The sequence below is a fragment of the Ascaphus truei genome, chromosome 20, assembly GCF_040206685.1.
Source record: "Ascaphus truei isolate aAscTru1 chromosome 20, aAscTru1.hap1, whole genome shotgun sequence".
Classification (NCBI taxonomy): domain Eukaryota; kingdom Metazoa; phylum Chordata; class Amphibia; order Anura; family Ascaphidae; genus Ascaphus; species Ascaphus truei.
The window spans coordinates 22901623-22929428 of NC_134502.1; the positions used below are offsets into that span (position 1 = coordinate 22901623).

The 27806-nt window shown below is 46.6% G+C and overlaps 1 protein-coding gene and 1 non-coding gene across 3 annotated transcripts; both read left to right on the forward strand.

Annotated features, from left to right (window-relative positions):
• Positions 1-10514: 10514 nt before the first annotated feature.
• ICAM3 (intercellular adhesion molecule 3) lies at positions 10515-27190 on the forward strand. 2 transcript variants are annotated; one of them, XM_075577421.1, is made up of 7 exons: positions 10518-10945; positions 14672-14944; positions 19487-19801; positions 20350-20631; positions 22849-23124; positions 24679-24945; positions 25722-27190. In XM_075577421.1, exons 1-7 carry the CDS (start codon positions 10882-10884, stop codon positions 25838-25840), a joined length of 1596 nt encoding a protein of 531 aa, XP_075433536.1. In that variant the 5' UTR covers positions 10518-10881; the 3' UTR covers positions 25841-27190. The 2 variants fall into 2 exon arrangements, with proteins under 2 accessions (XP_075433537.1, XP_075433536.1); XM_075577422.1 differs by lacking the exon at positions 19487-19801 and having other exon boundaries at positions 10515-10945.
• TRNAR-CCU (transfer RNA arginine (anticodon CCU)) lies at positions 26348-26420 on the forward strand. The gene has a single exon. It is a non-coding gene; the product is annotated as a tRNA-Arg (tRNA).
• Positions 27191-27806: the final 616 nt, after the last annotated feature.

The window sequence follows — 27806 nt, forward strand, 5'->3', positions numbered from 1 at the left end:
TACTGTCTTTGAGCTTTAATTGAACCTATTCATTGATTGTGTTTCGTTTGTGCATTTTTCTGGGACCAAGGACTTCTAGGGTGTTACACCTAACATGAATTCCTGGTGGCGGCAGTGTAATTGGGATGTTGTCTGAGGGGTCTTCGGGAGGAGGGGGTTAATCCACCGCCCCGTGGCACTTTGCTGTGGTGGCCACCTACGTGCTTCCGCCCCCTTCTGAATCGCCCTGCGTCACGTTGCTATGGTAACGCGACATAACGGCTTCATATGACGCCGCGACTCCTCGTTGCCATGGCAGCGAGATGCCATGTGACATCCGCCGCTTCATTTGACGCTGCGATTCGAAAGAGAGGCGTGGGGGAGGGCGGCAACAAGTAGGCAGCCGCCACAGATAAGTGCCTCCACCTTGGGCCCAATTGACCAGAGAGTGCCGCAAATGTATATGGGGGGGGCCGGACATTTTTACCGCCCTAGGCCCTGGGCCTAATGGGAAATCCGGCACGAGGTGTGCCCATTTTTGTGCCGGAGATGAGAGATAACTGGGCGGCCATTTTGTTGCAAACCTCGTTCACATTCAGACATGTCCACAAGAGAGAGCATGTACTGGGGGAAATTGTGACAAGAGCAGCGGGATAATATTTATTTTATTTATTTTTTATTAGTCTTAGGGGGTCTATCCAGTAGGATAATTGTGCATCACAATTTCAGTGCTAAAAAATCATTACAAACCTTGTAAAATGGGAGTCGTGTATCAGAAGACTTCATATATATATATGATGATGCATAAATATGATATATAGGATCCTAAAAAAACACTGGTATACACTAAAGGAGGCTGAAGACCTTAAAGAGGCAATCCAAGCTGGGGCGAGGGGGTGGGTTTGTTTGTATTTCTCTTCATTTTTTAACACAGTTTTGAAGTAGGGGGGGGGGGTCTCCCCAGCTGAACCCCGTTAATTTCAGCTCCGGTGACCCTCTGCTTCCCGAGTTACAGACCTCCGTAGGGTGTGCCGGTATCTCCTGCAGTTTTCAGCTTCCTCGTCAAATGGGCCAATGGGAAGCTGAACCCGATGACCTCACAGCTTCCTCTTGGCCCGCATGTCTTCGTATTGTTGTGTCCAATGGCAGAAGGCTATATTATTTGCGCAATCTAGTGGTTAGAGATTTACCCTACGTTTGCCAACAGGCCCAGATAGTGTTGCCAGGTGGCTTCCCCAAAAATACTGGACAGAGAAGGCTTCCCACCAGTTCAGCCCCTTAACCTCCTCATCGTGGCTCTCACATGTCCATACATCAGCCATCCTCCTGACCTGAGGTCCACAATCATAGCAGGGTCACATATGCAGGCCGCCCGTGGCCAAACATGCCCCAACCATCCCCCCACGGACCGCCTACAGGTCCATTAACCCTTGAGCCCATTACTTCCTGATAAGAACTTCCGCTGGATCTCCTGCAGTGACAAGAGACGTCCTCCCAACTTCTGGAGATATGCTCTTATCCCTCTCAATTAAATACCTCTCCCCCTGCCAGAGCGCCTGTTAGCCCCCCAGGATCGATCGCATGACTCCAACTACCCCCTGGCTGCCAGGAAGGGAAGAGGGCTCCCATCTAGGGAATAAAATTGAAGTGTATGTATGTGTGTATGTCTTTATTTATATAGCGCCATTAATGTGCATAGCGCTTCACAGCAGTAATACACGTGACAATCATAAATAACAAATAATACAAATAACAGGTCATGGGAATAAGTGCTTCAGACATAAAAGTAACATTGTGGAAGTGGAGTCCCTGACCCGAAGAGCTTACAATCTAATTGGTGGGGAGAACGTACAGAGACAGTAGGAGGGCATTCAGGTAAGTGCGTCTGCAGGGGGCCAAGCTTTATGTATCATGTATAGTATTAGCCACGGTGCTGCTCATATTCTTTTTTAAGCAAGTGTGTCTTAAGGTGGGTCTTAAAGGTGGATAGAGAGGGTGCTAGTCGGGTACTGAGGGGAAGGGCATTCCAGAGGTGCGGGGCAGTCAGTGAGAAAGGTTTAAGGCGGGAGAGGGCTTTAGATACAAAGGGGGTACAGAGCAGATCCTTGAGCAGAACGCAAGAGTCTGGATGGTGCATAGCGAGAAATTAGGGCTGAGATGTAAGGAGGGGCAGAAGAGTGTAAAGCTTTAAAAGTGAGGAGAAGAATGGAGTGTGAGATGCGGGATTTGAAGTGAGAATGTCAGCAGTATATAACAATATATAAGCATGTGAAGGGTCTGTGTACCTGTGTGCTTGTGTGTATCAGGCTCTGTGTGTCTATCACTGTGTCTCGGTGCGTATCAGTGCATTATTCTAGGCTTATCAGTGTGTTGTTGAATGTTATTGTATGTGTGTTTTACTGTGTGTGTATCAGTGTGTATCTATCCACAGGCGACTTACCAGATGTAGCCACTGGGGGGTGCTATCCTTCCAAAGATCAAAACACAAAGGGTAATACTGTAGAAGTTATTTTTTGTTAGGGACACCATTTCTCAGATGAAAACAGACGCCTACACAGACACATGCATACAGGTACACGAACCCCTATCACCCCTTGTAGGACCCCAACAGCCTTCATAAAAACCCCATCAGCACTCATACATTAGGCCCCCCAACACCATTCATAAGACCCTCATCACCACTCATAGGTCCACATCACACTTCATAATACCCACATTACCCCTCATAAGCCCCCAAATCCATTATAAGACCTCCATCACTACCCATAAGACCCCCAACATCCTTCATAAGATCTCCAATATCCTTCTTAAGACCTCCATCACTACTCATAAGACCTCCATCACTACTCGTAAGAACACCATCACTACTCATAAGATTCCATCACTACTCATAAGACCTTTACAACAACCTTCATAAGGCCTCCATAACTACTCATAAGACCCCAACATCCTTCATAAAAATCCCAATATCCTTCTTAAGACCTCCATCACTACTCATAAGACCCCCAACACCCTTCATATGACCTCAATCACTACTCATAAGACCTCCATCACTACTCATAAGACCCCCAACACCCTTCATATGACCTCAATCACTACTCATAAGACCTCCATCACTACTCATATGACCCCCAACATCCTTCATAAGACACCCAACATCCATCATAAGACACCCAACATCCTTCACAAGACCTCCATCACTACTCATAAAACCTCCATCACTACTCATAAGACCCTCAACATCCTTCATAAGACCCCCAATATCCTTAGACCTCCACCACTATTCATAAGACCACCTACATCCTTTATAAGACCTCAATCACTATTCCTAAGACCTCCATGACTACTCATAAGACCCCCAACATCCTTCTTCAGACCATCACTGCTCAGAAAACCCACAACACCCTTCATAAGACCTCCATCACTACTCATAAAACCATCACTACTCATAAGACCCTCAACATCCTTCATAAGACCCCAAATATCCTTCTTAAGACCTCCATCACTACTCATAAGACCTACATCATCCTTCATAAGACCTCCATCACTACTCATAAGACCTACATCATCCTTCATAAGACCTCCATCACTACTCATAAGACCATCACTACTCATAAGACCCTCAACATCCTTCATAAGACCCCCAATATCCTTCTTAAGACCTCCATCACTACTGATAAGACCTACATCATCCTTCATAAGACCTCCATCACTACTCATAAGACCTCTATCACCACTCATAAGACCCCCAAAACACTTCATAAGACCCCCATCACTACTCATAGGACCCCCAACAACCTTCATAAGACCTCCATCACTACTCATAAGACACCAACACTCTTCTTAAGACCTCCATCGCTCTTCATAAGATCTCCATCATCTTTCATAAGACCTCCATCACCACTCGCAAGACTCCTAACACCCTTCATAAGCTTCAGCACAGGTGGCTCAATTAGAGACTCAGTTGAAGACTGAGCCTCTGATTGAGTCACCTGTGCTAAAGCAGGTACTGATTGAGCCACCTGTGCTGAAGCTGGGATTGATTGACCCAGCTGTGCTGACGCAGGCACTGATAGAGCCACCTGTGCTGAAGCAGGAACTGATTGATCAGTGTTACAGTACATTCTGTATAATAGCTGTACTGTGAGAATAAAACACATCGTTACCTATATAATGAAACCCCCCCCGCGCTGCGTCACGCACATTTCCGGGCTGATACACCGCAGCTGCATTCTGCGCTTACGCTAATAACAGACATTTTAGGGGTGACACGAGTGGAACTTGGTGGGTAAAGATAGGTCCTTCTCAATCTTGAAGATAAGGTGCATCACCTGAATCAATAAGTCCAATAAATTCTTTGTTCCAGTATTTATTCAGAGACAGATACAGAGCACAGCTTCATTCTATACGGGTATCACAGCAGGCGTTATGATAATAATAATAGCATGTTGTTGCATAGCACTGCTAGTTTTATGTAGCGCGTTACAGAGACATTTTTCCGGCACAGGTCCCTGCCCCGTGGAGCGTACAATCTATGTTTTTTGGTGCATGTGAAATGAGAAACAGGGAGATAAAGTGACTTGCCCAAGGTCACAAAGAGCCGACACCGGGAATTGAACCATGTTCCCCTGCTTCAAACTCAGTGTCAGTCAGTGTCTTTACGCACTGTGCCGTTCCTTCACTTGTGTTGTCACCAGTTAGGAACAGAGAACTAGTCAGTGTTAGTTCCAAGACATTCTGACTTCAATATACAGTACACAGGATCACACACATCCCAGATTTCTGTGAATCCGGACAAGGCCTTGTATGTACTTATTTTTCCCAATTTCAACTGTCATTCCAACATGTTACATTTCACCCATAACATATTCTCTGATTCCGTTATCCATGCTCATTATATTTTAACGAGTACGACCTGTTCTTGCACTGTTCTTGACCTTTGTCTATGTTCCTAACATGAGGTCCTCCATGTTTTCCGGGCCTGTCGTCCAACCTGTGATGTATGTCTTCCGAGTTCTAATTTAGACTTCGTTCTTATCTGTTTAGCCCCGGACTGCAATACCGCACATCTGCATCGTTTTTCCAACATCTGTTCATTTCCGTTAACTACGTATATGCCAAGCAAATATATGTGTGTATAGAGACAATAGGGCGTCTCTGCGGTTCATCATTCTCTCTTCAGCGGGGGCGAGGCTGGCGCCCTGTTCATTCCTTTTGTGGTGCAAAGAACAAAGGATAACGTTCATCAACTTGTTGCCACAAATATAGGACGGAGTGTAGGAGGATAATGCGGGTGAAGTGGGTGGCAATACGTGATTATAACGTAGTATCAAAACCAGTTTGGAGGGCAAAAAGGGGATGTCCCCCGAAAGAAAATAACATGTATGCACACCACTCTATAAAAAAAATAACTTTTAATGAATAATATTAAAACTAGGACCAAAAATATCTCAAATGAGTCATTGTGGATAATATCAAAAGTTGAGAGACACAGATACCATAATGTTGGCTAAATTAGCACTGAGGATAAGCCATAATGTCTCAATGATATGCACTGTAACCAGATTCAATCTCAACCAGCACAGTGTACAACTGCATTGCCCCAAAGGGGGGCAGCCTGATGGGGCTCCCCAAGAACTTCTCCCCTCTGCACAGGACCAGCGTGCTAAGGGTTAACTTGTGCTTTGTGGAACGTTAGCCCCGCCCACTGGAATGTTAATGAGCCAAGAGGACACAAATAACTTTTTGTTCAAAGCTGCAACAGATTCAATCTCAACCTCCCCAGTGTACAACTGCGCTGCCACAAAGGCGGACAGCCTTTGGTGCAGCCGAAGGGCAGCCAAAGGGTGTGAGCCGTTTGCTGCCGTTCGCTGAAGTCTGGTGATGTTAAAGCTGCTCTATTTCAATCTGAAACTCATCATCCCTTTATCCCCAGAACCCAATTTTCCAACTCTATCTGTCCATGAAATGTCTGTGAATTGACTGTATAACCTCTGTTCTTTTAATGTAACCATGTATTGTTATAACTCTGTGCCCGGGACATACTTGAAAACGAGAGGTAACTCTCAATGTATTACTTCCTTAAACCAGGAAATAGCTATATAATGGTATAAGGAACTATTCTGTAGAGTGTCACTGATAAAAGGAGGCACAGATTTTTTTTTTTTTTAGTACGTCCCATTTCCATCTGAACAACCAGCGGCGGCCATTTCTGTGTGGCGAAACGCGTGGGGAGAGACAAATTAAAAATAATAATTTGGGGCACACAGGGAGACATTTCAGGTGCGAAAATTAAAAATGAGATTTCTCTGCGTCAATTTTGAACCAAATAAGGCCATTTGAGATGGTTAGTCCCAAAAGGCCCTACAGTGCCGGGACCTTAGGGTGCAGATTATGTCCATAGAGTCCACAGCTAAGAGAGACCTGAGCTGTACCAGGCAGCGGGCCTTATATTACCTGCGAGCTGGGACCTTCTCTGAAGGACCCGTGCACCCCACAACTGGAACAGTCTACCGGAGACTCTCACAGCCAACACCAGTCTACGTTATTTCCAAACTAAAGCCGTCTCTCATTTTAATCTGGTCTGTAACTGTTACATACGCCAATAATATATATTATCTCTAACTGTGCATGCAATGTCTTGTATATGTAGCCAGGTCCCCTTTGGGTGTCTGCTGTCCCGCGACTCCTCACCTGTTTCCTCCGCTGCCGCGGGTCACTCGATGGACCCGCCGGCACTTCTGGAGGGTGGGGGCCAGTGCAGGGAGCGCTTTGCCGTTCCAGCGGTCCCCGGCGGTTCACGAGCAGGGCGCCGCCATCTTGATGTAGGTCGCGCATGCGCAGTAAGTCCCCGGCGGCCCTGCAGAGATCGCGCATGCGCAGGACAGCGCGAGGAGAGCCCGCGAAACCCTAGCCTACCAGGGAGGGCTCTAGGCAGGGACTACGAGTCCCATGAGCCTCTGCACGCCCCCCGTGATGCCAGGGAGCCAATAGGGCTTAGGATCTCCCTGCAGAGAGATACATTTCGCGTGCTGAGCCCACGCGAGGGCAGTTGGAGCTGGGAGCTATAAGGGAGCAGGAAGGGTGTAGTGAGCAAGTGGTTCCTGCACCAGGTAAGGTGCCCCCGAATCCCAGATAGGCCCCAACTCCCCACCAGGTTAGTGGCTAAGTGAGCAGGGACGGCCCCTAGGTTAGGGACTCTGCCCTTAGGTTCAGGTAGGTGCATTCTTGTCCGGTCACAGCGGTCAGTGCTGTGAGGGCGGACAAGAGAGCATCATGAGAGTGCAGTGTGTCTGCTGCCGAGATTATGTAGGAGTGAGTCAGAGGGGAACCGGGTGAGTACGGGAGAGGTAGAGTGGGTGCAGGGGGTCAGGGACTCACCTGCATAGGATAGGCTACCCCGAAAGGCCCATAGGAGTTTCCCCTAAAGTCATTCAAGGTTGCGGTGCTGTAGGGACGGCCTATAGCAGCAGGATGCATCACGGTAGTTCACGGAGTCAGTTAGGGACTCAGCATATACTGCGCAGTGTTCCGAAGGTTGGGCGCAGACTGTTGCGGCAGAGGTTTCTGCGTGGGATCGTCACGGGTGGTGATTCCGGTGTCTTCGGTCATCGGATCCTTTTCGAAGCAGTTGCAGATCCGAGCACTGGAGTGCTCGGCAGGTACTCTAACTCTACAAGTGCACCAACGGTTCCATTAGTTAGTGACTGCGCAGTCACCATTATTAGTTTCTCCCTAAAGGGGAGTGGACATACTGAGTGGGGATTACTGGACACGGGGTGGGATCACCCGGTGCAGGTGGGGCGTCCTGCGAGGCGCATTAGCTAGTGTCTCCTCTAGAGAGGGACACCTGTTAATCTATATGGTTATATGGTTCATGTGCTCTTAAGTAAAGACCTTAGTTATTATACTTACGGTGTGCTATTTATTTGTATGTGTCCTGCGAGGAACAATTCCCGCTCTGCTGGGAACCATCGCAGGTGGAGGCGCTGCACCGAGTACAGGGTTACTCCTAATATAATTGCCCCAGGTTCCCCGTGGCGGAAGCTCAGCCCTCCTGTGAGCCTAACAGGTAAAGCACCACACCAGGTAACAGTAGGTTCTCCGCACTCACACTATATCTGCTATTGGGTGGGGGGGAATACCCGTTACATATATAATGTATAACCCTGCTCACTTAATGTAACTATGTATTTGTAACCATGTATCTGTCATCATAACTCTGGGCCCAGGACATACGTGAAAACGAGAAGCAACTCTCACTGTATTACTCCCTGGTAACACGTTTGATAAATAAGGAGGAGCAAAGGAGATGGATGAGTCTCTTCGCCTCTGATCCACCAGTTGCAAACATTTCGGGAATACTATAAACCCCCATAACTGTGTCTGCTACCCCCCGATATCACGGCGGCGGTCAGCTTTGCGTGACGACTTCCCCCATCTCAAACATGTCTACTGAGTTCACGGGAGACGTGAGTAGGGACACGGGTGGGTCGTTTGTACCCTCGAGAAACCCCACAATTCACTGGCTGGTAGCCCCGATGACCGACTACTCGCCCCGGAAATTGGAACACTGTTAAATATTTGGAAACACTGAACACAGTGTAAAAAGGGTCCAGGGATATCTATAGGAGGGCTTCCAAATGCACTTCATATAGTACAGTACATAATAATAATAGTTGTTTGTTCTTGTATAGCGCTGCTAGTTTTTACGTAGCACTTTACAGAGACATTTTGCAGGCACAGGTACCTGCCCCGTGGAGCTTACAATCTATGTTTTTGGTGCCTGAGGCACAGGGAGATAAAGTGACTTGCCCAATGTCACAAGGAGCCGACACCGGGAACTGAACCAAGCTCCCCTGCATCACACTCAGTGCCAGTCAGTGTCTTTACTCATTGACCCACATAAGGGGTCAAACCACAAAGAGACCCCAACGCGCCCAGCGGTACAGTACTCACCTATGCTCTATTTACTCAGGGAATTCACCTGTGCCTCCATTTGTTTAGGGGAACTTTGTAGACCTCCGCTCCTCACTCAGGGTTCAATGATTCACTCCCGCACCTTCACCTATACGTAAGCAGTATATACAGTCTTCCATGGACATGCGCTGGGGATGAAGGCATCAGTAGCTGGGAGAAGGTGTAACAATGATAACTCATTAGTAGAGGGCAGTGTAAGAGGACCTCTTCTATCCCACTGCTGCTTTTAACAACTTCTGTGCATCTGTGTGTGTGGGCTCCCCTGTGTGTGCCTATGTGTGCGAGGTACCCTGTGTGTCTGTGTGTATGGGGTCCCCCATGTGGGTCGGTGTGTGCGGGGTCCCCATGTGGGTGTCTGTGTGTGCCGTGTCCCCTGTGTGTGTGTCTGTGTATGGGGGGTCCCCTGTGTGTGTCTGTGTGTGCAGGGTCCCCTGTGTGTGTCTGTGTGCACGGGGTCCCCTATGTGTGGCTGTTTGTGTGGGGTCTCCTGTGTGTGTTTGTATATGGGGGGTCCCCTGTTTGTTTCTGTATATGGGGGGTCCCCTGTGTGTGTCTGTGTGTGTCTGTGTGCGGGGTCACCTGAGTCCTCCTTGTGTGTCTGTGTGTGTGTGCGAAGTCCCCTGTGTGTGACTGTGTGTGTGGGTTCCCCTGTGTCGCTGTGTGTCTGTGTGTACGGGGTCCCCTGTGTGTACAGTGCTCAGGAACCACACATTCAGAAGAGGTATGAGCTTTATAAAAAATAAGGAACTCAGATTTCAGAGTCCGCGTTTAAGCATTTTAGGGTTTAAGTTTTAATAGCTCCCCAAGTGAGGCTAGCAGCATTAAAGTTTAATTCCCCCCCCAAGGCAAAGTTTAAAGAAAGCAGGTCCCGGGCACGGGATAAATTTACTGGGATTTCAAAGGTTCAGGAAGTAGGAAAGTGGACAGAGCTACTGACCAATCAAATCACACTGGGGTTTAGACAGCCAGCCAATGGGGAAAGGCCCACGCGGATAAGCCCTCAGACATGGGCCGGCTCAGAGAGGGGGCGAAAGCAGGGTTGGCCGCCTCTGAGTCAGTGGCTCCAACCCCAAGAAAGAACAGGCTACGATAAACCAGGGTAGGGGTGGTAATCGGTAGGAGGAAAACAGTGGAATTCTGGGAAGTCCATGTGCCGGCCACCCCTTCCCCACCACCCCCCTGCCAGAATATAATGTATAACCTCTGCTCATTTAATGTAACCATGTATTTGTCATCATAACTCTGTGCCCAGGACATACCTGAAAAACGAGAGGTAGCTCTCAATGGTTTTGGAATTTACTTCCTGGTAAAAACCATTTTTATCAATATAAATATAAATTATTTACACCTAAGGCAGAGGAAAGACAGGCGCTTGGATTAACCGCCAGGGGGCTGCCAGCTGGTCCGAACCTGTATTTGGGGAGGACTGTTATCTCCCTTCCATCCCCTGGGCTCAACCACAACGACTGCAAACAGCCAGCAGAACGGAAGACCTCAAACCACCCAAGGCAAACTGGTAACGCCTAGATATTTGGCAAGCAGTCAAGCAGATGCATGTACGTTATAAGATCACAGCCGTGAGTATGGGTCCCAGCCAGAATACTCGTGAATGGTGCACGATTTAGCAAGCAGGTGCCATCTGATGGCGAGGAAGTGTGGGTGGGGATTAGTGGTGTGTGTGTGTGCACGAGATATGAGTGCTAACTTCTTAAGTAAGGTTTGTGCGGCTCGGTATACAACGTGCTCTGCCCGCCGCCTGCTATATTATTGCGGCAATCGAAACCCATTCGCGAAAAAAAAAGAACCACACTTTCATTGACACAACTCAGGTGTCCCACGCTGCTTTGCACATCCCTGTTATCCAAACCCTAGGACATCGGATTATACACGCCGGAGTGAATTTCCCCCAAAGCTTGTCTCAAGATGGAATTCAAGATGCAGTGGGTTTCTCTTTTACTAATACACGTGTCTGGGACCTTCAGTGCAGGTAAGCGTCAATTAATATTCCCCCCTTATCCAGTGTGGCTGAATCTTATGGTGGCCCTTTGAGGCCAAAATGTTGGCCTTTGCTATGTAGACTTGTTGGATACAGAATACAATTTGGTGTGGCCTGGAGTTCTATCAACATGTGTCAATATCTGGCAGGTGGCTTGGTTGTCTGGTGTTAATGCACCCGGGGACCTCTCTCTACTATTTTATACAGTGCTAAGATTTTTGGTGTGCGGTATCTTATTTCTTCTTTTATATATTGAGCTATTTTGTAGTCACTTTTCTGCTGAAAGAGTGGCTCAGTACTTAATGGCGCTGACATTGAACCTTACTGTCTTTGCCCCTACATGGGACTGACCCTTTAACCCATTGCACATGTCCCTGTCATTAGATCACTTTGCTCCTACGTGGGACTGACCCTTTAACCCATTAAACACGTCCCTGTCATTAGGTCACTCTGCTCCTAGGTGGGACTGACCCTTTAACCCATTAAACCCGTCCCTGTCATTAGGTCACTTTGCCCCTACGTGGGACTGATCCTTTAACCCATTGTAGTCCATCGCTAGGGTGACCAGATTTTCAAAAGTAAAACCCTGAACATATAAAAAAATTATTTATAAAACAAATTACATCACCGACTGCCCCCCCTTCTCTCACACACATTCTGCCCCACTATCTCTCTCACCCCCTCTCTACATTCTCTCTCCCCTCCCTCCCCCATTCTCTCTCTCCCCTCCCTCCCCCATTCTCTCTCCTCCCTATTTCTCCTTTCCCCATTCTCCCCCCTCCCTCCCTTCTCTCTTTTCCCTTCTCTCTCTTCCCCCAACCACCCATTCTCCTTCCCTCACCCATTCTCTCTCTTTCTCTCTCTCTCTCTGCCCCTCCATTCTCTCTCCTCAACCCCTCCCCCCATTCTCTCTTCTCCCCCTCTCCATTATCTCTCTTCCACCCTCCCTTCTCTCTCTTCCCCCAACCACCCATTCTCCCGCCCTCACCCATTCTCTCTCTCTCTCTGCCCCTCCATTCTCTCTCCTCAACCCCTCCCTCCATTCTCTCTTCCTTTCCCTCCCTCCATTCTCTCTCCTCCCCCTTTTCATTATGTCTCCTACACACTCCCTACTTTCTCCCCCCTCCATTCTCTGTCCTCCCCCCTCCTTCCATTCTCTCTCCTCCCACCCCTCCATTCTTTTCCCCCCTCCATCCCTTCTCTGTCCTCCCTCCTAACTCAATTCGCTCTCCTCACCCCCCTCCATTCTGTCTCTCCCCATCCCTCCATTATCTCTCGTCTTGGTGTAAGACACCGTAAGTTGTGACTGACTTCCAGGTCTGACCACTGGGGCAGGCTTTGCCCGCCACCCTCCTCCGCTGTCGCCACCCTCCTCCTCTGCCACCATTCTCCACTCCCACCCTCCTCCGCTTCCGCCACACACCACCGCTAACAACCTCATCTGCTGCTACCCTCCTCTTCTGGCCCCCTCCTCTGCTGCTACCCTAATTTTCTGCTACCCTCCTCCGCTGCCACCCTCCTCCACTACCACCCTCCTCTGCTGCCCCCCTCCTCTGCTGCCACCCTACTCCACAGCCACCCTCCTCCTCTGCCACCCTCCTCCACTGCCACCTTCCTATGCTACGCCACCCTCCTATGGTACGCCACCCTCCTATGCTAGACCCACCTCCGCTTCCACCCTCTCCTCTGCCAACATCCTCCCCCGCTGCCACCCGCCCATGCTGCCATCCTCCTCCGCTGCCACCCGCCCTCTTCTGCCGCCCACCTCTGCTGCAAACTGCTCACATTGCCACCCTCTTCTGCTGCCACCATCCTCTGCTGCCACCCTCCTTCATTGCCACCCTCCTCTGCTTCCATCCTCATCTGTGCCACTCTCCCCCGTTGCTACCCTCTCTTCTGCCACCGTCCTCTGCTGCCACCCTCCTCCGCTGCCATCCTCCTCTGCTGCCACCCTCCTCCGCTACCACCAACCCCCTCCACTTCCACCACCCTCCTCCGCTGCCAACCTCCTCCACAAAACCGGGGCATTTTAAAAATTGTCGCAACACTGGCACAATTCATTAAGAACCGGGAGTGTCCTGGCTAAACCGGGGCATCTGGTCACCCTAGGCTTGGTATCAAGTATGGCACACCTGTGAGCATGTGATCTGCATACGGGACAAGGGATAATACTCACGCTCGCAAACACTCCCCACTCTTCACCTCCACAAAGGTCCCTCAAATGGACAATATCTCCCCTAAATTTGTCCCCATATTCCACCTGTCACGAACAGCACACAAGTGAGCACGTGACTATGCAATCAGGGTTAATACACACGGCTACTCTGGCCAACTCACTTTTCTCCTCCACAAGGTACTTCCAATGAGTTAATATTAACCCCCTTACTCAATTGCAATCATATCTATACGCTTCCCCCACCCAAGATATTTATGCAAATAAAAGATGTGAAATTAATAAATCTGCCAGGGTCTCAGGTCCCTGTTTATGATAGAAAAAACTATGCACTTAACCCACAAAAATCTGTTGTAGCAAAATGTGTCTGACAATGTAAATACTCTATCCAGAGCGTGTAATCAGTTCATTCAGAGCCCAAAGCACCACTTATTAAATGTTTTAATATATATATATATATATATATATAGCAACTGTAAATATTACTGTATGTTCATTTGCATGTCTTAGACAGGTCTATATATATATAAATACAGTGCTTTGGTTACAGAAAAAGGATTACAAGAACATACAGTTACAATAAATGCAGAACAGTTTCTCAAAATAACAGGACAAATCATAATATAGAAATCCCTATACAATACATTACCATAACAGGTTTTTTTCCCCAGAGAGGTCACTGGTGCAGGAAGATGAGATATCACGTGTTTGGTCCAAACACACCTCTGTTGAAATCTGTTTTTTAATAACATCTTGCTGTCTTATGTTGTATTCTTTCCCGTTGAAATAGCATAAGCCTACCCCGTCGCACATCAGCTGTGACATTGAGTTTTATAACGGAGTAAAAAAACTTTTACAAAATGATGTTTAAACTTCCCTCAGTATATAACCGCACTCAATACATTCAGGCGCTCATGGCGGATGCAGCGAGACTAAGCATGACCGTCTTAATCCTAAATTTGAGCGACAAATTAATATCTGCCCCTTAGTACCTGCCAGACCTCCCATATCTGGTCTTATCGCGTTCGTCTCCCTGTCACGAATGCAATTATCAAAATTGTATACTTCCGCATCGCTGTCAAGTCCATGATTCCATGTTTCATATCTTTGGCAGGATGTAGGATCGTCAAACCCCACTGGCAATCCATAAACCTCTTCCAGGGATGCTTTGCAAACCTTTTGTTGATGATAGAGAACCCATCTCTGGCAAAAACATGTGTCCTTATCTCTAGGTGATATCAGTTGTAACACTAGGTCTGGCCCAGAAGTTAACAGGCCGTAAACCATTACTTTGTACTTTTACCACCCAACTCTCATTAAGCTCCCATTGAAAACCAGGCATAGACCCATGACAAGTCTGGGGTGTCCTAAACCCATTATATTATATTTTTAAACCCAAATTGTACTTTTATTAACCCCTGAATCACCAGATGGATTAAAATACCCAATATCTCATGATATTATCATGAGACAAGTGGCACCTCGGACGTAACGGCCCTTCCCTGTCTGTCAGGTCTATCTTACTTCCTCCTGTTCCATTTCAGGAGCAGCACGGGAGCCGTGCGCAGTGAGAGCCGCGAGTAACGTCATGTACGCGCAGCGCGGGGAGCTCGTCCTGTTAAACTGCACTACTTCCTGCACCCAGTATAAAGCTTTCCACTGGGAAACAGGGCTGCTAAAGTCGGACCTTAACAGTGGGGACGGCTGGGTGTCCACCAAGGTCAATGTCACCGCAGACAACTCCACAGCGAAGTGTTTAATGAACTTTGTCAATAACACTGATCTGCTCGGAGACGCGGTCACAGTCACGGCGTACGGTATGTTATTTACTTTGTATTTGAACCCTTTTACTGCCAGACTAGCTGGCAATGCATTGCATGTTATTCTACTTCTCTGTCTGTTATTATATCCCTCTGCATGTTATTCTACTTCTCTGCATGTTATTATAATTCTCTGTCTGTTATTATAATGCTCTGCGTGTTATTATATCGCTCTGCATGTTATTATATCGCTCTGCGTGTTATTATATCGCTCTGCATGTTATTCTACTTCTCTGCATGTTATTATATCGCTCTGCGTTATTATATCTCTGCATGTTATTATATCTCTCTGCATGTTATTATATCTCTCTGCATGTTATTATATCGCTCTGCATGTTATTATATCCCTCTACATGTTATTATATCCCTCTGCATGTTATTATACTTCTCTGTCTGTTATTATACTGCTCTGCGTGTTATTATATCGCTCTGCATGTTATTATATCGCTCTGCGTGTTATTATATCTCTCTGCCTGTTATTATATCGCTCTGCATGCTATTATACTGCTCTGCCTGTTATTATATCTCTCTGCATGTTATTATACTTCTCTGTCTGTTATTATAATGCTCTGCGTGTTATTATATCGCTCTGCATGTTATTATATCGCTCTGCGTGTTATTATATCGCTGTGCATGTTATTATATCGCTTTGCGTGTTATTATACTGCTCTGCCTGTTATTGTATCGTTCTGCATGGTATTACATCACTCTGCCTGTTATTACATCACTCTGCATGTTATTATATTGCTCTGCGTTATTACATCGCTCTGCCTGTTATTATATCGCTCTGCCCGTTATTATATCCCTCTGCATGTTATTATATCCCTCTGCGTGTTATTATATCGCTCTGCGTGTTATTACATCGCTCTGCATGTTATTACATTGCTCTTCATGTTATTACATCGCTCTGCATGTTATTATATCCCTCTGCATGTTATTATATCCCTCTGCATGTTATTATATCGCTCTGCATGTTATTATATTTCTCTGCATGTTATTATATTCTTTCTTTCTTTGAGGAGGTAAGTAGGAATTTAGACCAGGGTAATGCAGTTGATGTGGTCTACTTAGATTTTGCAAAAGCTTTTGATACGGTTCCACACAAGAGGTTAGTGTACAAAATAAAGCAAATTGGACTCAGTAATAATGTATGCACCTGGATCGAAACTGGTTGAAGGATAGACAACAGAGGGTTGTCATAAATGGAACTTTTTTAGGTTGGGCTAAAGTCGTGAGTGGAGTACCTCAGGGATCGGTACTGGGACCCCTGCTTTTTAACTTGTTTATTAATGACCTTGAGGTTGGCATCGAGAGCAAAGTCTCCATCTTTGCTGATGATACTAAATTGTGTAAGGTAATAGAATCAGAGCAGGATGTCATTTCTCTCCAGAAGGACTTGGAGAGACTGGAAACGTGGGCAGGTAAATGGCAGATGAGGTTTAATACAGATAAATGTAAGGTTATGCATTTGGGATGCAAGAATAAACTGGCAATTTATACATTAAATGGGGATAAATTGGGGAAATCCTTGATGGGGAAGGATTTAGGAGTGCGTGTAGACAGCAGGCTTAGCAATAGTGCCCAAAGTCATGCAGTAGCTGTAAAGGCAAACAAGATCTTATCTTGCATCAAACGGGCAATGGATGGAAGGGAAGTAAACATAATTATGCCCCTTTACAAAGCATTAGTAAGACCACACCTTGAGTATGGAGTACAATTTTGGGCACCACTCCTTAGAAAATACATTATGGAACTAGAGAGAGTGCAGAGAAGAGCCACCAAATTAATAAAGGGCATCCACACACATACACTGATACACACACACAGCACAGCACAGTGACACAGACACACACACTGATACACACACTGAAACACACACTGATACTCACAGAGCACAGTGACTCAGACACACACACTGATACACACACTGATACTCACAGAGCACAGTGACTCAGACACACACACTGATACACACACTGATACTCACAGAGCACAGTGACTCAGACACACACACTGATACACACACTGATACTCACAGAGCACATTGACTCAGACACACACACTGATACACACACTGAACTCACAGAGCACAGTGACTCAGACACACACTGATACACACACTGATACTCACAGAGCAAAGTGACTCAGACACACACACTGATACACACTGATACTCACAGAGCAAAGTGACTCAGACACACACACTGATACACACACTGATACTCAAAGAGCACAGTGACTCAGACACACACTGATATACACACTGATACTCACAGAGCACAGTGACTCAGACACACACACTGATACACACACTGATACTCACAGAGCACAGTGACTCAGAAACACACTGATACACACACTGATACACACTGATACTCACAGAGCAAAGTGACTCAGACACACACACTGATACACACACTGATACTCAAAGAGCACAGTGACTCAGACACACACTGATATACACACTGATACTCACAGAGCACAGTGACTCAGACACACACACTGATACACACACTGATACTCACAGAGCACAGTGACTCCGAAACACACTGATACACACACTGATACTCACAGAGCACAGTGACTCAGACACACACACTGATACACACACTGATACTCACAGAGCACATTGACTCAGACACACACACACTGATATACACACTAATACTCACAGAGCACATTGACTCAGACACACACACTGATACTCACACTGATACTCACAGAGCACAGTGACTCAGACACACACACTGATACACACACTGATACTCACACTGATACACACAGAGTATAGTGACACAGACACACACACTGATACACACTGATACACACTGATACTCACAGAGCACAGTGACTCAGACACACACACTGATACTCACACTGATACACACAGAGCATAGTGACACAGACACACACACTGATACACACACTGATACACACAGAGCACAGTGACTCAGACACACACACTGATACACACACTGATACACACAGAGCATAGTGACTATTTTAGGGAAGTAAACATAATTATGCCCCTTTACAAAGCATTAGTAAGACCACACCTTGAGTATGGAGTACAATTTTGGGCACCACTCCTTAGAAAATACATTATGGAACTAGAGAGAGTGCAGAGAAGAGCCACCAAATTAATAAAGGGCATCCACACACATACACTGATACACACACACAGCACAGCACAGTGACACAGACACACACACTGATACACACACTGAAACACACACTGATACTCACAGAGCACAGTGACTCAGACACACACACTGATACACACACTGATACTCACAGAGCACAGTGACTCAGACACACACACTGATACACACACTGATACTCACAGAGCACAGTGACTCAGACACACACACTGATACACACACTGATACTCACAGAGCACATTGACTCAGACACACACACTGATACACACACTGATACTCACAGAGCACAGTGACTCAGACACACTGATACACACACTGATACTCACAGAGCACAGTGACTCAGACACACACACTGATACACACACTGATACTCACAGAGCACATTGACTCAGACACACACACACTGATATACACACTAATACTCACAGAGCACATTGACTCAGACACACACACTGATACTCACACTGATACTCACAGAGCACAGTGACTCAGACACACACACTGATACACACACTGATACTCACACTGATACACACAGAGTATAGTGACACAGACACACACACTGATACACACTGATACACACTGATACTCACAGAGCACAGTGACTCAGACACACACACTGATACTCACACTGATACACACAGAGCATAGTGACACAGACACACACACTGATACACACACTGATACACACAGAGCACAGTGACTCAGACACACACACTGATACACACACTGATACTCACAGAGCACAGTGACTCAGACACACACACTGATACACACACTGATACTCACAGAGCACAGTGACTCAGACACACACACTGATACACACACTGATACTCACAGAGCACATTGACTCAGACACACACACTGATACACACACTGATACTCACAGAGCACAGTGACTCAGACACACTGATACACACACTGATACTCACAGAGCACAGTGACTCAGACACACACACTGATACACACACTGATACTCACAGAGCACATTGACTCAAACACACACACACTGATATACACACTAATACTCACAGAGCACATTGACTCAGACACACACACTGATACTCACACTGATACTCACAGAGCACAGTGACTCAGACACACACACTGATACACACACTGATACTCACACTGATACACACAGAGTATAGTGACACAGACACACACACTGATACACACTGATACACACTGATACTCACAGAGCACAGTGACTCAGACACACACACTGATACTCACACTGATACACACAGAGCATAGTGACACAGACACACACACTGATACACACACTGATACACACAGAGCACAGTGACTCAGACACACACACTGATACACACACTGATACACACAGAGCATAGTGACTATTTTATTGTCATTTCAGAGCTTCCCAGTCACGTTGCGATAGACCTCCCGGAGATAGTGGAGGAGGGGACCTCACACAACGTCACCTGCACTGTGTACAGAGTGGCCCCTGTTCAGAACCTCATGGTGACATTGGCCAGAGGAGGGGACGTCATCCACAGGAAAACCTTTCCAGGTGACCCGCGGGAGGGAAGTCACGATGTGACAGTGACGCACCAAATCACAGCTCAGCGAGGTGACAACATGCAAGACTTCTCCTGTAGCGCCGCCCTGGAGCTGGGGACGTTCCTAAACACCACCGTGCAATCTCCCAGTGTCACCCTGAGGACATTTGGTAAGTTACATTGCTATAAATGACAGCGGAGCTTTTAAAAATGGCCGCCGGTATGTCATTTTTTTGGCTTTTAGATGGCTTTCTGATAATGAACCCGCTGTAATGTATAATGATGCTGAGTATCTCTATACACTGATAATGAACTCGCTGCACTGTATAATGATGAGTATCTCTACACACTGATAATAAACTCGCCGTGCTGTATAATGATGCTGAGTATCTCTATACACTTATAATGAACACGCTGCGCTGTAAATTATGCGGAGTATATCTATACACTGATAATGAACACGCCGTGCTGTATAATGATGTTGAGTATATCTATACACTGATAATGAACACGCCGCGCTGTATAATGATGCTGAGTATATCTATACACTGATAATGAACACGCCGCGCTGTATAATGATGCTGAGTATGTCTATACACTGATAATGAACACGCCGCGCTGTATAATGATGCTGAGTATCTCTATACACTGATAATGAACACGCCGCGCTGTATAATGATACCCTGCATATAAATAATATATATTTTCGTTACTGCAGCCCTACCAGAGCGCCCCCAAATCTCAGTCAGCCGGTGGATTGAGAAAGGAAGCACAGTGACCGCTATATGTGAGGTCCCCCGAGCGTTCCCCGCGGAAAATGTGACGGTAGAAATGTCTTTTGACCAGTCACCTCTCAGTGTGACTATCACCAGTAGGACCGACGGCGCTGTGGTAGCAAACGCCCCCTTAACTCCTACATCTACCGGGACATATAACCTTGGCTGTACTGCTCATATTTTTGGGTCATCTAATGACAGATTCATGGATATAAATATTTATGGTAAGTCCAGAATGTCCGTGACTTCCTTTGGCGCCCGAACTGTATGTATACTGTATGGTGCATGTATCTGATGTGTGTCTGTGTATATGGTGCATGTCTTGTGTGTGTGCTGTGTGTGGTGTGTGCTTCTGTGTGTGGTGCGTGTATCTAGTGTGCGCGTCTGTGTATATGGTGTGTGCGTCTGTGTATCTGGTGTGCGCATCTGTGTATCTGGTGTGTGCGTCTGTGTATATGGTGTGTGCGTCTGTGTATCTGGTGTGCGCATCTGTGTATCTGGTGTGTGCGTCTGTGTATATGATGTGCGCGTCTGTGTATATGGTGTGTGCGTCTGTGTATATGATGTGCGCGTCTGTGTATCTAGTGTGTGCGTCTGTGTATATGGTGTGTGCGTCTGTGTATCTAGTGTGTGCGTCTGTGTATATGGTGTGTGCGTCTGTGTATCTGGTGTGTGCGTCTGTGTATCTGGTGTGCGCGTCTGTGTATATGGTGTGTGCGTCTGTGTATCTGGTGTGTGCGTCTGTGTATCTGGTGTGTGCGTCTGTGTATCTGGTGTGTGCGTCTGTGTATATGATGTGTGCGTGTCTGTGTATATGGTGTGCGTGCCGCCTTTTTCTTTGCCCAGTTTGAGTTGATCCCTGGACTAAAATTTGCAGGCCAGCCCCAAGGACTCCTAACATTTCCCAGAATCTCCGTGACTTCCTTTGGCGCCCGAGCTCCTAGCCACGCTGCTCCCACTCTCTGGAACAGTCTGCCTCGTACAGTTCCCAGAATGTCAATGACTTCCTTTGGCACCCGAGCTTTTAGCCACAATGCTCCAACTCTGGAACAGTCTGCCCTGTACAGTTCCCAGAATCTCCTTGACTTCCTTTGGCGCCCGAGCTCCTAGCCACGCTGCTCCCACTCTCTGGAATAGTCTGCCCCGTACAGTTCCCAGAATCTCCTTGACTTCCTTTGGCGCCCGAGCTCCTAGCCACGCTGCTCCCACTCTCTGGAACAGTCTGCCTTGTACAGTTCCCAGAAAGTCAATGACTTCCTTTGGCGCCCGAGCTACTATTCACGCTGCTCCCACTCTCTGGAACAGTCTGCCTTGTACAGTTTCCAGAATCTCCATGACTTCCTTTGGCGCCCGAGCTCCAAACCACGCTGCTCCCACTCTCTGGAATAGTCTGCCCCAGACAGTTCCCAGAATCGCCATGACTTCCTTTGGCCCCGAGCTCCTAGCCACGCTGCTCCCACTCTCTGGAATAGTCTGCCTTGTACAGTTCCCAGAATCTCCTTGACTTCCTTTGTCGCCCGAGCTACTATTCACGCTGCTCCCACTCTCTGGAACAGTCTGCCGTGTGTACAATTCCCAGAATCTCCTTGTCTTCCTTTGGCGCCCGAGCTCCTAGCCACGCTGCTCCCACTCTCTGGAACAGTCTGCCTTGTACAGCCCGAGAGGTCCCCCCTCTGGTAATCTATTACAGGCTCAAGACCGAGGTGTTTACCCAGACAATTAATTAATGAACCACAACCTGTCCGGCATTTAATAGCTACAGCACCATCCCATCCTGTATTGTATCTTTTCTTGTGTTTGGTCTCGTCTATGACCTTAAAAAGCCTGTCTTCTTCATCCGTTTTTGTAAGCTTTGAGTCCCATTGGGAGACAAGTGCTATATAAATTATATATATACATTTATTTATAAAGCGCTATATAAATTATATATATATACATTTATTTATAAAGCGCTATTTAAATTATATATATTAATTTATATAAAGCGCTATATATATAAATGTATTTATAAAGCTCTATATAAATTATATATACATTTATTTATAAAGAGCTATATAAATGATGTATATAAATGTATATAAAAGCGCCGCATAAAAGTTATTATTATTATTATTATTAAGTGAATCAGTTAGATACCCTGTAAAAGTCTATGGGGTGCAATAATTTCTTTTAGAGGGGGATCCCAGGAAAGTCTATAAGGGCAAATTATTCTTTATAGAGGGGGATCCCTTGAAAATCCATCAAGACAAATCATTTAATGGAGAGAGGGTTTCCATGATAGTCAACGATAGAAATAATTTTTGGTAAATTCAAATGTCATTACATTCTGTGAGGTCAAATAATTGTATCTTGTATAGGTGATCCCAGGAAAGGGCGTGGGATTCCAACGTTTCCTGTAATTAACTAATCTTTATCTCCCATTTGTTTCGATTTCTTTGCAGAGCATCCAAAAATTGCCTTCAGTCTTTCGAACGCCTCTGCAGATTTGGGTGGCACCGTGACAGCGTCCTGTCGATTGACTAATGATCGTCCAGAGTCGTACAGCCTACATATCAGCATGGACGGGAGGCAAGGCTGTAGTGAGACATCGTATGCCGCACGCAGCTGTAATCTGACAGCAGACAGGAAATCCCCTACGGCCGTTATTACCTGTGAAGCTCGACTTAAGGAAAATCCGAATATAACCACAACGGCAAAGAAAAATCTCACTGTGTATTGTAAGCGCCTTATTATTCTTATATCAAGTCCATGAAAGCTCTACCTAATGACAGGGACGTGTGTAATGGGTTAAAGGATCAGTCCCATGTAGGAGTAAAGTGACCTAATGACAGGGACGTGTGTAATGGGTTAAAGAGTCAGTCCCACGTAGGAGCAAAGTGACCTAATGACAGGGACGTGTGTAATGGGTTAAAGAGTCAGTCCCACGTAGGAGCAATGTGACCTAATGACAGGGACGTGTTTAATGGGTTAAAGAGTCAGTCCCACGTAGGAGCAAAGTGACCTAATGACAGGGACGTGTGTAATGGGTTAAAGAGTCAGTCCCACGTAGGAGCAAAGTGACCTAATGACAGGGACGTGTGTAATGGGTTAAAGGGTCAGTCCCAAGTAGGGGCAAAGTGACCTAATGACAGGGACGTGTGTAATGGGCAAAAGGTTCAGTCCCACGTAGGAGCAAAGTGACCTAATGACAGGGACGTGTGAATATGGGTTAAAGGGTCAGTCCCATGTAGGAGCAAAGTGACCTAATGATCAGGGACTTAACCTGTTTAAGTAAAGCTGCCTCTAGTGGTCTGAGAAATCCAGCAGAGAGCTGGTTAGTTGCATTTAGTCAATTATCCAGCTCCACCTGGGTAATCAGACAAGGGTAAAAAAACCCCTGCTGGGGACAGACCCAGAGACTCCTTAGCACAGTCACACTGGGCTGACAGAGGAGCACAAAGGCCGTGCTGAGATCAGGACACCCGGTCACCACTGACCTGGAGGTCCACCTGCTTTGAGGCACTGCTTGAGACTTTGGGGGATAGGTTGGTAAGGGGCTTTTTCTCCCAGCCTTGCAAATAGGGACTGGGGAGGTAAGTTATCCCTTACACAGGGATTGGTGTTTGTTTCTTTTGTTTATGTTTTGTCTTAAACTGCTGTTTAAAGGGACAGGCTAAATAAAACCATGTTTAATTTCCCCCAAAACTGTCTCCTGGTGTGTACGGCTGCACCTGCCTCTTACACCTAAGTGACCTAATGACAGGGACGTGTTTAATGGGTTAAAGGGTCAGTCCCACGTAAAGGAAAAAGTGACCTAATGACAGGGACGTGTTTTAAACAAATGCTCCACATATTCTATCCCTATAACTCCTCCTTTTACTCCCTATAACCGCTCCCTATAACTCCTCCTATTACTCCCTATAACTCCTCATACTGCTCCATATAACCCCTCCCTATAACTCCTATTGTCCCATATAACCTCTCCCTATAACTCCTATTGTCCCATATAACCCCTCCCTATAACTCCTCCTATTACTCTATGTAACCCCTCCCTATAACTCCTATTGTCCCATATAACCTCTCCCTATAACTCCTATTGTCCCATATAACCTCTCCCTATAACTCCTCCTATTACACCATATAACTCCTCCCTATAATGCCATATAACCTCTCCCTATAACTCCTCTTATTACACCATATAACCTCTCCCTATAACTCCTCTTATTACACCATATCACCTCTCCCGATAACTCCCCTCAGCCCTTAAACCTTTTTGACCTTTTCACCCCCAGATCGCCCGGGGACTCCGACCCTAATACTCACGCCCTCCGCAGACCTGAAGAAAGGAGATCCCCTGAATGTTACCTGTCACTCTAACGGCTCTCCCCTTCCCGAATACCGCTGGATAATCCCCCCTAACGCTCATGTGACTTACTCCCGGGAGAACAGCACAATCATTATCCCCCAAACATCTCCTTCCCACCGTGGAAACTACATATGTGAGGCCACGAACAGCTACGGAACAGCACGAGGGCAACAAGAGGTACTATACGTTACAGGTGAGTGGAAATTCAATGTGTCGTTTCACATAGTGGGTCAACAAAAAGACTGTGGATTTAATTAATTGATCCGTGTAAATTGTCCCCTTGGGAAGATTCACAACCCTTCAAGTCACTGCTTTACTTCATTGTATCATGCGATCATTGACTACGGTTCCCTTTTCTCCGGGAGCACTGAATTCCAGTCCCATCAGCTGCTTCTGTTGATCTGTTCCACTAACTACAACTTGATTGGAATCTTGCAGACAACAGACAGGGCAAAGCTGAGAAAGTCCCGGCGACTTTCATGGCTGCCCAACCTGGTGATCACCAAAAAGACTATTGAATAAAGATGGTTTAAAAAAAAGCTTTTCTTTGCCGTGGAAATGTTACAAGTTGTACTTAGTTTTTCACACATGGCGTTTCCATGTTGGCTTTATTTTTGTTAAATAAATCATGGCACGGTGTAATATGTCATGTGCTGTTGTTCATCTGAGGTCGTATTGACCTCATTTTAAGACCTGCTAAGGAACGGATGATTGTTATTATGACCTGATATGTAAAACCATGGAATTCAAAGAGGGTGTACTTTCTTTTTCACGAGTGTATAACCCATCTCTCCCTGTATATAAGGGTCTGTCTTATGGAGAACATAACAAGTTAAATACGCTCCTTAAAAAAAAGTGCAATTTTTATTAACAAAAAAGTTCATTATTTTTTAGTAAATAAAAGTGTAATTTAAATTTTTTTAACAAAAGAACCCCCCCCCCGGAATAATTCACATCTTTTCTCTGCAGACAACATAGGAAAATGGCTCGCCATTGGCTTGATCTCGGTGGCTGTCGTTGCTCTCGTAGTGTATGGGATCGTTTGTTGGTTACGGCGACACAGAAGGAGAGGCGATTACATCCTGTAGAAGCCGAACTCCAAGAAGCCGCCCGGCCACAACGATACCCCAATGGATAGGAGGACTTTCCCCCAGGAAGAAAGCCACCTGAGGCAGACGAGCTGGAACTGAACTATTTACCATACACCCCCAAGGCAGAGAAGTTGGAACTACTCCATCATTTAACTACTGACCTGCTTCATTTGCTGGGGGTGGGGAAGTATAGAGCTGGATACGGACTGATTTACTGTGTAAGCTCTACCCTGCCCTGCGCGCCATCTCATTTATGTCCCTGCTAAGATCGCCACCTTCTTTTTTGCCCCTTTTCCATAATGGCCATCCTGGTTTTGCTCCATTCAACTTCTGTGCCTCGCTGGCTCCCATCTTGGTTTTGACCCACCTTGGTTGCCAGATTGTTTATTTGCCCGGCACGGGTCTCCATGTTTTTATCATGTCCTGGTCTCCAATACATGTTGCTCCTATTGCTTCTTTCATAGGAAAGGTCTTATCTCAGCCCGCTTCAACAAGCATTGTGAAGCCCCAGTGGCCTAATGGATAAGGCACTGGCCTCCTAAGCCAGGGATTGTGGGTTCAAGTCCCATCTAGGGTGAAATAACTTTTCCATGGTCATATTTGAGAACAACATGTTCTGTTTATTTTTTCCAGGTAAAATATTTTATAATACATATTTAGCCAAGGGGTGCCATTTAGGGGTGGGAGGGGGTGCACCCCCTTGTGTTTCAAACCAAGGTACTGGGATATTCTGAGGCGGACGGATCGTAGAAGTCATCCTGAGTAACCTAGCCGCACCCGGCAGCCAGTGAGTTAGGATTCCACCTGTTGTAAGGGTTCCAGTCCAGGGTTTACCTGGAACTTGCCCTTACGTGGCTGTTGTGGCCATCTTGGTTCCTGGCAAATCTCTTCCTGGACTTGGTAATTGGCTACACCTGTTCCAGGGCTTAAATAGCAGTCAGTGACTCCCAGCACTTGCCCGAGCATGATATGCTATCCCATGTGTTCCTGGCCCCCTTGTGTTCCGATTCCTGTGCTGTTCCTGAGCCTTCCCTTTTGCCGACCCCAGCCTGTGACCCCGACCACCACTCCTGTGCCTCCTGCTTTGACCCCAACCTGTATCCTGACATTGCATCTTTGCCGCCTGCCTTGACCTCTGCCTGGATCACGACTACAACTACTCTAGCAGGACTCCGTCCCCTGGCTCTGGTATCGGTGACCATATACCCCTACCTCAGCCCTGCGGGTCCGCTTCCTATCAGAGACGAGCACCATTATACCCGTAACCTTCTGTTTTGGTGACTTAATCTTATTTTGTTCATTTGTTACTGATGTTGGCTCTGGCCTAAATAAACTCAATTTATTTAACTCCTTGGTTCTGTGTGGTCCTTGAGATCCCTGTGTAATCATCTCGTCTTCCATGACAGAGTGGCCATCCACGGCCTCCATTAATAGAATTCTGATGGTGTGGCATTCTTCTATAAGGTACTTAGGGCAAAGGCTGTTTGTTTCCAATGTGGTCTGTAGGTTGGTAGTGGGGTGCAGGATGCACTGAGAAAGGGGGGATGAGAGAGTCCCTCTCAGCTACCACAGTTTCGATGCTGGAGAAGATAAATGGGGTGATGACGGAGGTACGTTTCTCAGCCTATGAAGCCCGGCTTTTTTAGTCCAGCTTTTCGTTTCACCCTTTTTGGCGCGTTGCGCATTAGCGAGTTGGTCTGTGCATTTAAAAGGGGAGGGTATTTTTTTTAGGAGTGGGGGGATGTGATTTGGGAAACTATGCAAATTTGCTTCTTAGTCAGAAGGTCAAAAACAGACCACGGTGGCTAGGGAAATTGGGTTGCCCTGGGTAATTTTTCCACTATGGCATGTGGGGTCATATGTGCAGCGCATACTAGAATAATGGGGGCCATTGTTAGTTCATGAGGATGGTGCAACAATGTCTAGGTTCTGTCAGGATCGCTGCTAGGCTCTGTCCCTCAGA